Source organism: Vulpes lagopus, chromosome 20, assembly GCF_018345385.1.
Source record: "Vulpes lagopus strain Blue_001 chromosome 20, ASM1834538v1, whole genome shotgun sequence".
Lineage (NCBI taxonomy): Eukaryota > Metazoa > Chordata > Mammalia > Carnivora > Canidae > Vulpes > Vulpes lagopus.
The window spans coordinates 35,350,669-35,364,468 of NC_054843.1; the positions used below are offsets into that span (position 1 = coordinate 35,350,669).

At 32.5% G+C, this 13,800-nt stretch overlaps 1 protein-coding gene across 1 annotated transcript; it reads right to left on the minus strand.

The window, feature by feature from the left end:
- Positions 1–4,866: 4,866 nt before the first annotated feature.
- Positions 4,867–5,089, minus strand: LOC121479239 (60S ribosomal protein L39-like). The gene has a single exon (XM_041734701.1). It carries the CDS (start codon positions 5,049–5,051, stop codon positions 4,896–4,898), a length of 156 nt encoding a protein of 51 aa, XP_041590635.1. The 5' UTR covers positions 5,052–5,089; the 3' UTR covers positions 4,867–4,895.
- Positions 5,090–13,800: the final 8,711 nt, after the last annotated feature.

The following is a 13,800-nucleotide window of genomic DNA, read 5'->3' on the forward strand; positions in this document are numbered from 1 at the left end:
GCAGAGCTTGAAATTACTGTTTCTTTTGTACCAAAATTTTTTGTAGCATTTTATAGTATCATTATTCAACCAAATTTTGATGTATTGCATACTGCAAGTTATAATCATGTCATACTGGAGAGCTTCTACTACCTATAAACAAGTTTTGGGTTTTGCTAAAGTTTACTTGGGTAGTCTGAATTTTAAATAATGGCATAACTAGAATCTAAATTCAAAGAGATGGCTTTATTTCATAGACTGCCTAGAATGCAGTTTTTTAATCATTTCCAACTGCCATTTTAGAAAGATTCTTTTTTTTTTTTTTTAAGATTCTTAAATACATATCTAAACTACATGTTTCCTCTGTTCTGGTGATAGTCATTTTAAAAGATTGCTGCATTATTATACTTTATTATATTATATTAGACCTCAACCATATCCAATTTTAGAGATTTATGGTAGGAACACAGAAAAAATTAGTGAAATAGAAGGGATTCACTTGAATCTAAAGAATTAAAAGAATACAACTTCCCATGTCTGTAGTCTTCCAAATATAGTGTTACTTCCCTGTGTCTTATGAGGATTTCCTTCCTTATGATTATGGCAGTTATAATATAGATTAAATATCATGGTGAAAAAAGTCAATATCATAAAGTTTTTGACTTGTTTCAAGATCCTCAGATAAGGAATGTGTAGAATGTGAACTTGGCTCATTGATTAAAAGGAATATGAAAGATATGAATTTAGATACACATTTTTAAAGGGAAACATGGTTTGGGATCTTTTTAAAATTAGACCACCACATGAAATCATTGATTAATCAATATTATTTCATCGTATGGAAATTAGTCTATTTACTTTTGAAGTTCTACTTTGCTTACCTGGGTAACTATTCTCCAACTTATAATTTGTATAAGCTCATCTCCTGATATATGTTAAAAATAGTATTTCATAAGCTCCATTACATCTTTGAAAAGGAAAAAAAAATCTTTGAAATTAAAATGAAAAATACTGGTATTACAGCTCTCGCTCTATTTTTCTTTGGCTCTAAAATTCAATACTTCCTTTAATGAACAAGAATAAATTCCTGTTCTATGAAGCTTACTGACTATCCATCTTTAATCTATTAAACTATGTGGTCAGTATATAAAAAATATGCTAAGATCACATAAATGTGTATAATACCACATAAGTAGAGTGCACTATGCTAATTTGGCATCAGAAATTCTGTCTTTCATTTCACTTGTATGAGAATGTGTGACAAAGTATGAAGTGCACTAGACTGCAAGTAAGGGCTTTTAAGTCCTCATGTTTACCGTCATTTAACAAACAGTGTGGACCAGGGCCACCCTCCTTTTTCTCGATTGTATGATGTGTCTCTCATCTATGACACATAAAATAGTGCATCCCTTTCTGCTTAATATGTCCTATGTATCTCTAAACCAACCTAAAGCTTCTGAAAAGAAAACAACAAAAAAGTACTCAATGCAATGACATATTAATGAAACCAAAGTTTCTTTAAGGAAGTTTAATGCAGAGAAGTAGAAAATGGTAGGTGGGGAGGAAACTGAGATTTGGAAATCTTTCTTTCTTTTTTTTTTTTAATTGTATTTATTTATTTGAGAGAGACCAAGAGCATGAGTGGGATGAGGGGCAGAGGGAGAAGCAGAGTCCCTGTTGAGTGGGGAGCCCAATGCAGGGCTGGCTCTGGGAGCTGAGATCATGACCTGAGTGAAGACAGATGCTTAATGGACTGAATCACCCAGTCGCCCCAGAAATATTTCCTTTAATTAATGATAAGACTCTACATGAAACAATGGCTTTAGAAATCAAAATAAAATATTGCAGAATGCAATTCTGACCGGAAGTCACTTTGTGATTTAGTATTTGTGGATGAAATTCTTACTGCATCTTACTGCATCTAGACTTACTGCATCTCAAAGGAATAATGAAAAATATTATTGGTTTCCAAGATCTACTTGCTCCAGTGAGAATTTCAACCTAATCTGAAGGAGTCCAATGAACCAGCCTATAGAGGAGAGAATCCTATTTCATCAGAGTGTATTCAGACTGTAACATGCTGTGTTTGCTTGTGGCCCAAGTCACAGCCTGCTGGGAGTGGCAGCCCCTGCCATCAGCCTCAGTCAGGGAGCAGACATTTCTCTGTGTATTATCAAGGAGCTGGAGGCTCCTGTGCGGGCCAGACCTCACGGAGATGCCGACGGTGAGCTGCTGCCAGACAGACGAGGGAGAGGCTCTCACTCTGTATTTAAGGGCCCATGAGCTGCAGGAAGACAGTGTTCCTGCTTCTTCTAAGTGGCATGTGTGAAGAGATATCTGATTTAGCAGCCCTAACAGCCCACAGGAAACTTGATCCAAACAGAAACAGAATGTGAAATAACAGGGCTCTCATCCTTGAGTTTAAGAAAAGAGGAGACTAAGAATTCTGTGTCTCTGTTAAACCGGGCATTATGTTGGGAGCGTTAAACATATACTTTCATTTAATTTCCCGAAATATCATGTATGCTTGTAGAGTTTAAAAATGTAACTTCAGTTATCTAGTAAATAAGTACTCGTGGGTAAAAAAAAAAAAAAAAAAAATGAATAAATAAAATAAAAATCTGATCATCTGAAGCAGTGATTCAGACCCAGGAATGGAAAGTGTGGCTTCTGGAATCCTGCAACCTGGTTTCAAAATTTGTTGCAACCACTTCCTAGTGAAGAGACTTGCCTAAGTTTTCTAAATTTTGTGTGCTTTTTCTTCCTCATCTGCAAAATGTAGGTAGTGTTTATATAACAACGTTGTAAGATTCAAATTAGATTATCTCTGTTAATTGCTTAGACAAATATCTAATGTTTAATAAGTCCCTGGAAATTTTTTAATATTATTTTCCAGTGATCTTCAAAATCTACGCTTATTCTAAAATGTTATTCTGCTTCCTGTATTTGAGTGGGATAATCATAATACTCATTGAAATATACGTTTCAATGTTTTTATACTCTGCATATAACGAATACATCATCAATTATATAATTAATCTTAATTATGGTGAAAATCTTGTGCCACGTGTATTTGTTAAAACTTGACTTACTCTACCCTTCATTGCTTGAAAGTTGCTCTTTGATGAATTATAAGTAATACACTATTGGAAATGGAAAACTTAATTGGTAACTTTGTAGCTTAAGAAATTGTGAGTAGAGAGCAATGAAGACAGAAATTTTTTTTAAATAAATGAAAAGAATAAGTGCATTAAAAGAAATAGAGAAACTTAAATAAAATGCTTCAAGGAAAATGTTATTTTTGCACCGTCATCTGAATGCCTCACAGATATCTTGAACTTAACATGTTGAAAAGAAAACTTATTACCCCATCCCTATTGCAAACTGAATTTTTAGTCTGTTTTGTATGTCCTGTTAAATAACATGGATTAGTAATCTTATGATTCATTTGCTCTTACTCAAACTAAATCTTTGTGAATTAAATAGTAGTAGAGAAATATCTTCTAAAGTGTACTTATTCATACTTAGAAGTATGTTATTCAACAAATATTTGGCTAATGCTTTTCATAGGCATACGCTTTTTTAAAAGTTTATAAACAATAGTGAACAAATTCTTCTTCCTACAGTCTTTGAAGAAAGACAAATCCATGCATAATACAATTAAAAATTCTGATAGTACTTACTATAAATAAGCACACTAACAGAACAAAACAAAATAAAAAAGAACAGTGGAAGGCTAAAAATTCAAGGGAAACATCTGATTGCTATTTCTTTCATCTGGAACACACCTTCTCAGATAATTACATTGTTCTCAAATCTTAGGCCTCTGTTCTAATGTTGCGTCACCATCATCTACATAAAATATCAACCCTCCTCCAGTATGAAAGGGTTAGACTTCCTTAATATGGTTATTTTTTAGTAATAAGACATATTGACAGCTGACTGTGGCATGTTTACTTGTATATTTATTTTCACTACCGCCTCCCAGAATGAAAATCTGAGAAGGCAGGGACTGTATCTTGTTTATTGTCATGTCCCAGGGCCCAGAAGAACCAGAGACATACTAAATACTCAGTAAACATTGTCCAATAAATGAATGAGATACCTTTATCTGTGGGCCTCAAGAAAAGGAGAGGCTAATGGATTAGAGATGGGAGGAGGCAAGAACTTATTAGCTAAGGGAGCACAGTATCTATCTGCAATAATATGTAAAGAACCTAAGAGCTTGGAAAAATAAAGGAGCTAGTATATTTGGGATACAGTAAAAAGAAGAAACATGGCTCAGAAGAGATTGGAAATATACAGTGTTGAGGGGGGCACTTGGCGGTATGAGCACTGGGTGTTATGCTATATGTTGGCAAATTGAACTCCAATAAAAAAAAAAAACAACAAAAAGGAAATACACAGTGTCAATTCTTACAAGGCTTTCTTAATAATATTTTGATTTTTTTTTTTAAGATTTTACTTGAGAGAAAGCACATGAGCAGGGGGAGGACCAGAGAGTGGGAGACATGCTGACTCCCCATCAAGACCTGAGCCAAAGGCAGACGCTTAGCAGACAGAGCCACACAGGCGTCCCCTAGCCACACTTTCAATACTTCGTTGTCAAGGGCCATTTCTATCACTGCAGAAAGTTCTATCAGACAGTGCTATGTGAGATCTGACAGGAGGGGGAATTCAGTACTTCACAAATTAGGACACAACAGCAGCTCAGCTGAAAGGTCTCACATTTATTACTGAACCAACCTACTGGTATAGAGGCATAGTAATAGAGAAAATCATTCCCTTGATAAGACATGTCTATTGGACAGGTAGGAAGGATGTTTCCATATTGATAGGATTGGAACATGAGATCTCCATGGAGCTTAAATATGTGTGCCAATTATGTTTGCTATTTCATGATGTGTGATGCTTCCTCATAGACCCAGCTTGGTTCTTCTCCAGTGTCTCCTCTTGGAGTTGTACCTGATTTTATTACCAGTTTTCATCCGAATCCACTGGGGAATAGGACAATTCTGCTTTTGTTTCTTGGCCAGGAATCGCTTGATTCTGAAAGTCCTGTGAGAAGACATGGTGATCACAGTCAACCACACGCAACCAGGATGGCGGCGGAAAGGGTGAATTTGTTTTTTTATAAATTAGGGTAACTGAATGTCTTGAAAGTAAAATAATACAATCCCATTTATTTAGTGTTCATTTAGTGTGGTACCTTAAGTATTTTTGTTAAGTTTTACAGCTAAAAAACAATCATACTGAGGTATAATTTCCATAAAATAAAATGTGTCCACTGTAATTATTCAAATACATGTGTTCTAATAACTCCACAAATCATGTAACCACAAACTCAGTCAAGATATCAAATATTTTCACCTCTCCAAAAAGAGCCTTGGTTCTCCTTTCTAGGTAGTCCACAAATGCCTATCATAGATTGGAAATTATGGACGGACTCTGTGACACAATAGATTTGTTTTCCTGTTCTTTACTTTTTTTAAAAAAAGAAATGGAATCATACCTAATATACTCATTTGTTTCTGTCTTCCTTTACTTATGATTATATTTTTGACCCATCCATGTTATTGAGTGCATTACTAGTCCATTTATTTTTTATTGCCATGTTGTATTTCACTGCACTCATACTCCAGGATTTTTTCTTTTTTAACCATTCATTGGTTGATGGACACTTGGGTTGTTTACAGTTCAGCACTTTTAAGAATAAGCCTATTAATAAACATGTAACAATACATGTATGGACATATATTTCATAACTCTTAGGTAATGAAGGATTGGAACAACTGAGTCATGAAATAAATTTATTTTTAAATTTATAGACATTACCAGAAAGTTCTCCAAGTAGTTCCATCATTTCATATTGTACCACCAGTGTTCTAGGAGAGTTCTAGATTCTCAATATCCTCAGCAATACTTGATAATTTTAGGAATTCTAGTTGTTGTGTAATTGCATATTATTATGATTTTATTTTATATTTTCTTGCTGTATAATATTGCTTACCATCTTTCATGTCCTAGAGACTATTCATGTACCTTCTTTCTTGAAGTATTCATACAAATCATTCACACAGTCTTAAAGGGGAATGTTTATCTTATTAAATTTTAACAGTATTTTTTTTCTAGATACAAGTCCCCTTTCATGTATATGTATTACAAATATTTTTGGCCAGTATGAAGCTTACCTTATCACTTTCTTAATATTTTTAAAAAACACTTTTTGTTTTATTCAGTTTAAAGTCATTTTTTAACTACTTTAAGCTTCTTATACCTTAAGGTGTCTTTGTCTACTTGAACGCATGGGCTATTTTAGATCTTTTATCTAATTTTCCAATATTTGTAGATTTTTATATGGTGTTTATGGATTTCTAATTTAATTTTTTATTGATCAGAAAATTTTCTCTATGATTTCAATTCATTTACTTTTTTCAGATTTCTTTCATGGCTTTCTATTTTCTGTGTTCATATTTCATGTGCACGTCAATAAAATGTATATTTTGGTAGTTTGGGTTGTAATCCTCTAAGGGGTCAGTTAGGTCAAGTACCTGATCAATATTGTTCAAATTAAAAATATATATATAGTTCAAATTTTCTATATTTTTAGTGAATTTTCTCTATGACTCTATTAATTGCTGACAGAAGAGCACCAAATATCGAATTATGATTGTGGGTTTGTTCCGTTTCTGCTTTCAGATTTGTCTCCTTTTGTTTCATTTCTTTTTTGTGATTTATTGTTATAAACATCCATAAATTTTGAATTACTAGTCATGCTTAATGAATTGAAGCTTTTATTATTAAATATGTGCCTTTTGTCTTTAGTAATATCCTTTTATCTGAAGTCAACTTTGCCTAATGTTAATATTTCCACGTTAGCTTTCTTATGATTCTATGTAGAATTGTTAATTTTATATTGTGTTTCCTAAACACAGCTGAGAGTTAGGCTTTGCTTTTTTGTCCTTTCTTATATTTTTAATCTTTTACTTGGAGTATTTGAATCACTTATATATAATGTAATTGCAAATCTAGTTGGTATACTGGGCTAAATAGTTACCCCTAAAATTAATGCCCACTTGGGCATAACCTATAGATATGTCCTTACTCGGAAATATAGTCTTCACAGATGTAATTGAGTTCAGACAGGATTAGGGTAGGCCTCAAATCCAGTATGTCTTGTGTCCCTATGAAAAGAGGAAAATTCAGACACAGAGACACAAAGACGGAGAGGAAAGAAGGCCCTATGGAGATGAAGGCCCAAATTGTGGTTACCTTCCCACAAGCCAAGGAATGCCAAAAATTGCTGGCAACCACTAGAAACTAGAAGAAGCAAGGATTCTTTCTCAGAGCCTTTGAATAAAGCATGGCCCTACCAACTCCTTGATTTTGGACTTCAAACATCCAGAATTGTGAGAGAATAAGGTTCTGTTGGCTTAAGCCACTCCTGTTGTGCTAAATTTTTATAGCAGCTACAGGAAAGTAATATATTTGGTTTTAGACCCACTGTCCTTGTATTTCTTGTCTGTGTGAATTTTCTTCCCTTTTTTTCACTAAATGTGTACTTTGTAGTACTCCAATTTGTCTCTTCTATGGGCTTACTAGCTGCATATGACTATATTTTAGTGTGCATCTTTTGTTTCACTTTACAATAATCAAGATTAGCTTATTAGAATCTATTTTCATTCAAATGTACCTCTATGTCTTCCTTCCAGTCCTTTGCATTATTTTTTAATATATTCTGATCTTACATATTTTATAAATCTCATCACATATGTTATTATTACTTGTGCTTATCTCCAATATAAATTATTTTCATTTGGTTATTTCATTTGATTACTTTATATAGTTTCTATTTTTCTTCCTATATGTCCTATTTTTGAGGTATTATAATTTTAATTTTTATTATTTCTTTAAATACAGTTTCCTTTACTTTTTAAAAATTTATTTATAATATCTGAATAGAGTTTTTGTTTGATGTATCCAACATGTGGATCCACTCAGTCAGTTCCTGATCAACAGTATTTTCCTGAGTATGTGCCATACCTTCTAATTTGTTGCATATCTGACAAATTTTGTTGAAAACTGGACATTTCAGTTACTATTTTGTAGCAATTCTGGATTTTGCCACCCTTTCTCCCTTGAGAGTAGTTGCTGTTGCTTGCTGAATTTTTATTTATTTATTTTACTTTTATTAATTTATTTATGTATTTATTTATCTATTTCAGTAACTTGCCTGGACTTTATCTGTGGAACTTGTCTCTTCTGCAGTGAATGGTTTGTTATACCATTTCTTTTCTTTTTCTTTTCTTTACTTTCTTTAATTCTGACTTCTTTGTCAAAGGTCAGCATAGCTTAGTGACTAACCCAGAATTGGAAGCAGAGCTTAAACAACTTTATTTTACATGACTTCCAATCTGCCAGTAAATATGTATGTGAGTTAGAGACCAGATTCACAGTTGTGGCCATTTTCAGCTCCTGCTCATTGCTGACTTTCCCCAAGCTCTCTGCTGTCCCCTGTATGCATACATAGCTTCCTACTCAACCAACGATATATGAAAAGTCATATATCCTTCTATATTTCTCTAATTTCAAAGATTCCCCACTAATTTTCTGGCTAGATTATAACAGACCCAACAGAGATGCTAATCCCAGAGTAAGAGTTGTGGGATTTCCTCAATTGTTTCCTATAGAGTTTGCTACATTTACTTACGATCTAGTCAGGTATTCATCCTCAGTCCCAAATCAAATCTGCCCCTTGGCAGTAAAGCTGTTTCCCCCTTTTCAGACCAAATACAGTAACATTACGAAATCAAGCTTAATAGGGCAGAGGTTGAGGTAGTGGAGGATATACAAGAATTGCCCCAAGCAAGAAGGCTACAGACTCCCATTATTCTTACCCATTATTTAATAGTTTTTCTTGAAGAAACAGTTATTAACTTATAATTGGTCTCTGTTCAATTTCCAGAGATGGGAAATTGAGATTTTTTTGAGGCACATTTTCCAGTTTTTAACTGTATTCTTGTATTTAAGGGGAACAAATTGCCAATCTCTTTACTCCACCATAGCTGGAAATTAAAAAAAAAAAATCTATTGGATATGTTTTAGGCTGTTTTAAATTATATCATTTTTTTTAAAAATTAACTTTACCTGGATGCTATCTAGGAATGTCATTTATTTTTAGTTATATAATATGAAGTGAAATTATAGAATTTGCTTTTTAAAATTTTTTTAAAGATTTATTTATTTATTTGAGAGAAAGTGTTCATGTGCAAAAGCAGGGATATGGGCAGAGGGAGAGAATCTCAAAAGGACTCTTACTGAGTTGGGACCCAGGTGTGGAGCTCAATATCATGACTCATGAAATTATGACTTGAGCTGAAACCAAGAGTCAGACACTTGGCTGACTAAGCTAGGTAGGTGCCCTACTGAATTTGCTTTTTTAATTCTAATACTGCTTTAGTTTTTTCCTGGATTATTTACATGCACAATCATTTGACCATAACAAACTTATTTCATGCTTTCCAGCCTTATTTTTTTTGTTTCTTTTTTTTTCCCCCTTTGGCTCCTTTAAAATATTGAGTATGATTTTGAATTAAAATAGTGATAGCAAATATCTTCACTTCATTCCTACTCCTGGGCTGAAGGATTAAATACATTCTATTAGATTAAGAATGTTCCCTCCTCTTCCTAATTAGCCTATACATTACCTGTGTCATTAAATTTATACTGAATTATATAAAATACTTTTGCATCATCCATCAAAAATGATATATTTTTTTTCTTTTATTCTATCGACATGTAGATTTAATTGGTTAATTTTATGAAAAAATAGTATTACAGTCTTCAAATAAATCCAACTTATTTATGAAATATTGGAAATATTGTAACTTGCTGAGTTTGAATCTTTAATTTATTATTATCATTTAAATTTTAGATTCTGTGTTTATGAAAGAGATGGTCCGTAATCAACCTTTTATGCTGTTCTCTTATTAGGATTTTCCTATCAAGATTATACAGATCTCATAAAATAGTTGAGAATTGTAAATATATAGAAGAATTATTAAAAAGTAGTGTAATTTTATTCCTAAATGAAGGAGTAAATTCAACTAACAAAACCATCTGGCTTAAAGATTTCTTTGTGTTTATTTTCTTTACTGAGTAAAGGATTGTACTGGATTTCTATTTATTCTTGTGTCAGTTTTGGTAAGTTGTGTGTTTTCATTAATGTTTATTATTTTTTTCCTGTTTATTTGATAAACTTGGTCATAATATCTCTGTTATCTCCTTAATATTTAACACATATTAGGTATTTCCAAAATGCTGACTTTTCCTCAAAAAGGTATTGATATATATTAATCTGAAGTTTTAAAGAAATGCATTACTTGTTCCAGAAACAACAACACATTTCCAAGAAATAGGTGAAAGGCAAAAATATATGCTAAGAGGTATTTATCACTCTGAGATCAACTCATGTTTGTAACTATCACTTTAAAGATTTCTTTTCTATAAAATATAAATGTGTTAATTTGAAAGATAACTGAGGGATTCTTGCTATTGGCATCGTAAATCAAAGTTTGTATGGAAAAATACATTATTTCTAAAACATATTATTTATACATATAGTAGATTATAGCTAAATAAAATAGCATTCTAATTTACTGACTTATATGATATAATTTCAACTTCCCACCATAGTACTGTATTGGTACTCTATAAGGAGATTTTAATTAATTAAAATCTATTTTTCTATTGCTTAGAATCAGCATTTATTTATAAATAGTTTATAAAAGAAAATGCTTTGTAACTGCATTACTGATGAATCATTATCATTATGATATTTCTAAATTGTTTTATTATTAAAGGGGTTTTTAAAGCAATTAGAAATTATGAGTTATTTTTTCACATATATTATCTTTTCTACCTCATATGAGTTTTCTGAAATTAGATCTTACTAATATTCAGATTGTTTTATAGCAGGAAACTGAGTCTCAGGCAGATTCTTATGGAATGGAGGAAATATTAACAGAGATATGTTCTTAAAACCTTTGAGAATATCCAAACTCATTACCCCCATGTAATGTGTACTTCATAATTAATAGAGGCCAAAAGAGCAGTTTGAGATGATGGTGTTCTCGGCAGAATATGTTCATTCACTTCCTCTGTGGTTTTCTCCTGCACATCAGCTTTGAAACACAAGCAATTAAATTTTTTACCTAGCCTCAGCAAAATCACAAACTACTATGAAAAGTCAAAAACTTTCTAGGTTACCCACAGATAGCTGAAACCATGTACTTTGAATGACAATCCTACATTCAAATCCTATCTTCTCAGTATAGTAAGCAATTTTATTAATCAATTATTTGGTATCTCAATGTATTAGTGCTTAGTAAGCAGACTATTCAAAATCAAAATCAGTATTACAAGAATTTCATTAAATTTCATATAAAAATTAACAAGCACATCAAAATATTCACTGCATTCTTCTATTATAACTTTCTGTAAGATTTATCTAAGTCATGCTATTCAAATATATCTCATTCAAATTTTAACATATGATAGTGTGTTTATCCTTTTATTATTTTTTTCTGAATGTTTCTCTGAAAAGAAAAATTAGACACTGTCTCACCCTGAATATAAATCTTCCTCTCTCTCTTCATGAAGACCGTAAACTAATTAATATCGATAAAAGAAAAACAAATGCATATATCCCTTCAAGAGTCTTACATCAAATCAGCTCTGATGGACTTGCAGTTTCCTATCAAATAGGCAACATTTCTTAAAATGAACATGATGTGCCTGCTGTGCCCTAAGAGGCTTAATGGCTTTTTATAAATTGAGCACATATTTCCAAACTCAAACCTCAATCAAAACCTTCATCTTCACCTGAAATATTCCCAATACTTCTGATCCTGATATTAGGGGGTTTATTTTGTTGTTAATATTTATAATATAGTTAACATTTGGCAGTTAACTAAAGACAAGTATAAGAGTCTGCTACTGTTTATATTACCATTTATCTTAGAATACTTTTGCATTATTGTGCTATACTCATTTTAATTGCATTGTCACAGAAATACTACACGGTTGCTTCTGACTTATAAAAACATGAACTGCAAATGCTTTTACCCATAAATCATTACTGTTGCTTTCCTTCTATTTATTTATTCTCCATGACCATAACACCTTTTACCACAGTTTTGGAAGCCATATAAAAGAAACAAAGCAAACAGGCAAAGAAAAACCAACCAGAAAACAAAAACGAAAACAAAAACTGCTTTTAAAGTATCAGTGGAAATAAGTGAAAGAAAAAATATATCAATGAAAACAAGAAACAATCTTGACAGTATTTCTCAGAGTAATCAATCATCAGCTTTAGTTTATCAAAACCCCGTCTTGATGTTAAAATGCTGATTTCCAGGTTCTCGTTCAGATTTATTAAAGTAGATTCTCTAAAAGTATAGCACCAGAATGCATTACAATTTCAGCTAAAACCCCATGATATTGACACACAAGAAATTTAATAACCTAATTTACTGGGTCTGGACTACAGCCCCATGAACCAGCATAACAAATGAGCATTCACTTATTTTAATGAGGTTACTCTTTCAGCAAACACTTTCCTAATATTCTACATTGGACTCAGGAAGATTGAGGGAATCAGAATCCTAATTCTGGAAATGAAAAAGTAATTTTGGAACATGGTCTTTGTAGGGTGATAAGGCTGGTGGCAATGATGGAATGTTACGTGCAATGTTAGGTAGAGGTCACTTTGTCACTAAAATGATGGACATTCAAACTTGGAAGATTTGTATTAACAGAGGATGGATTCATAAATTGTTTTAATCTTCTGCTTATCTTTAGCTTGATGAGAAAATTAATTTTTTTAATATTCTAATAAAACCTGACCTACTTTCCCAGGATGCCAGACTGTTTTATTATATACACACACACACACACACAAAAAAAAAAAAAAAAAAAAAGAAAGAAAAGAAAAGAAAAGAAAAGAAAAGAAAGAAAGAAAGAAAGAAAGAAAGAAAGAAAGAAAGAAAGAAAGAAATGACAAATACCCACCATTTGCTTCAACGTGGATGGAACTGGAGGGTATTATGCTGAGTGAAGTAAGTCAATCGGAGAAGGACAAACATTATATGTTCTCATTCATTTGGGGAATATAAATAATAGTAAAAGGGAATATAAGGGAAGGGAGAAGAAATGTGTGGGAAATATCAGAAAGGGAGACAGAACATAAAGACTCCTAACTCTGGGAAACGAACTAGGGGTGGTGGAAGGGGAGGAGGGAGGGGGGTGGGGGTGAATGGGTGACAGGCACTGAGGGGGGCACTTGACAGGATGAGCACTGGGTGTTATTCTGTATGTTGGCAAATTGAACACCAATAAAAAATAAATTTATTATAAAAAAAAGAAAATTATTGTATTCTAGAAATAAAAAAAGAAACTGCTACTGGTGAACAAGCATAAGCTACTAGGAGTTCTAGATCATAAGCTAGATTTTGAAAATCTATGCCAGAGACAGGGAATGACAATACAGGTTTAACATGAGACAGGGAGCTAGAGTAAGTTATTTGTATAAAGCAAGGAGCTGAAACATTGCTCCATCATCCATAAATGGGACTCTATCTTTGGACAACCTGAAAAAAGCTCTGAATACAATTTTAAACTATTATTTTTCTATAGATGTGTAATAAATTACCTTGAAACTTAGTGCCTTAAAACAAAACAAGCATCTCATAGTTTCTGATGGTCAGGAACTTACAAGTGGTTTAGCTGAGTAATACTGCCTGAGTTCCCCATGTTGGTGTA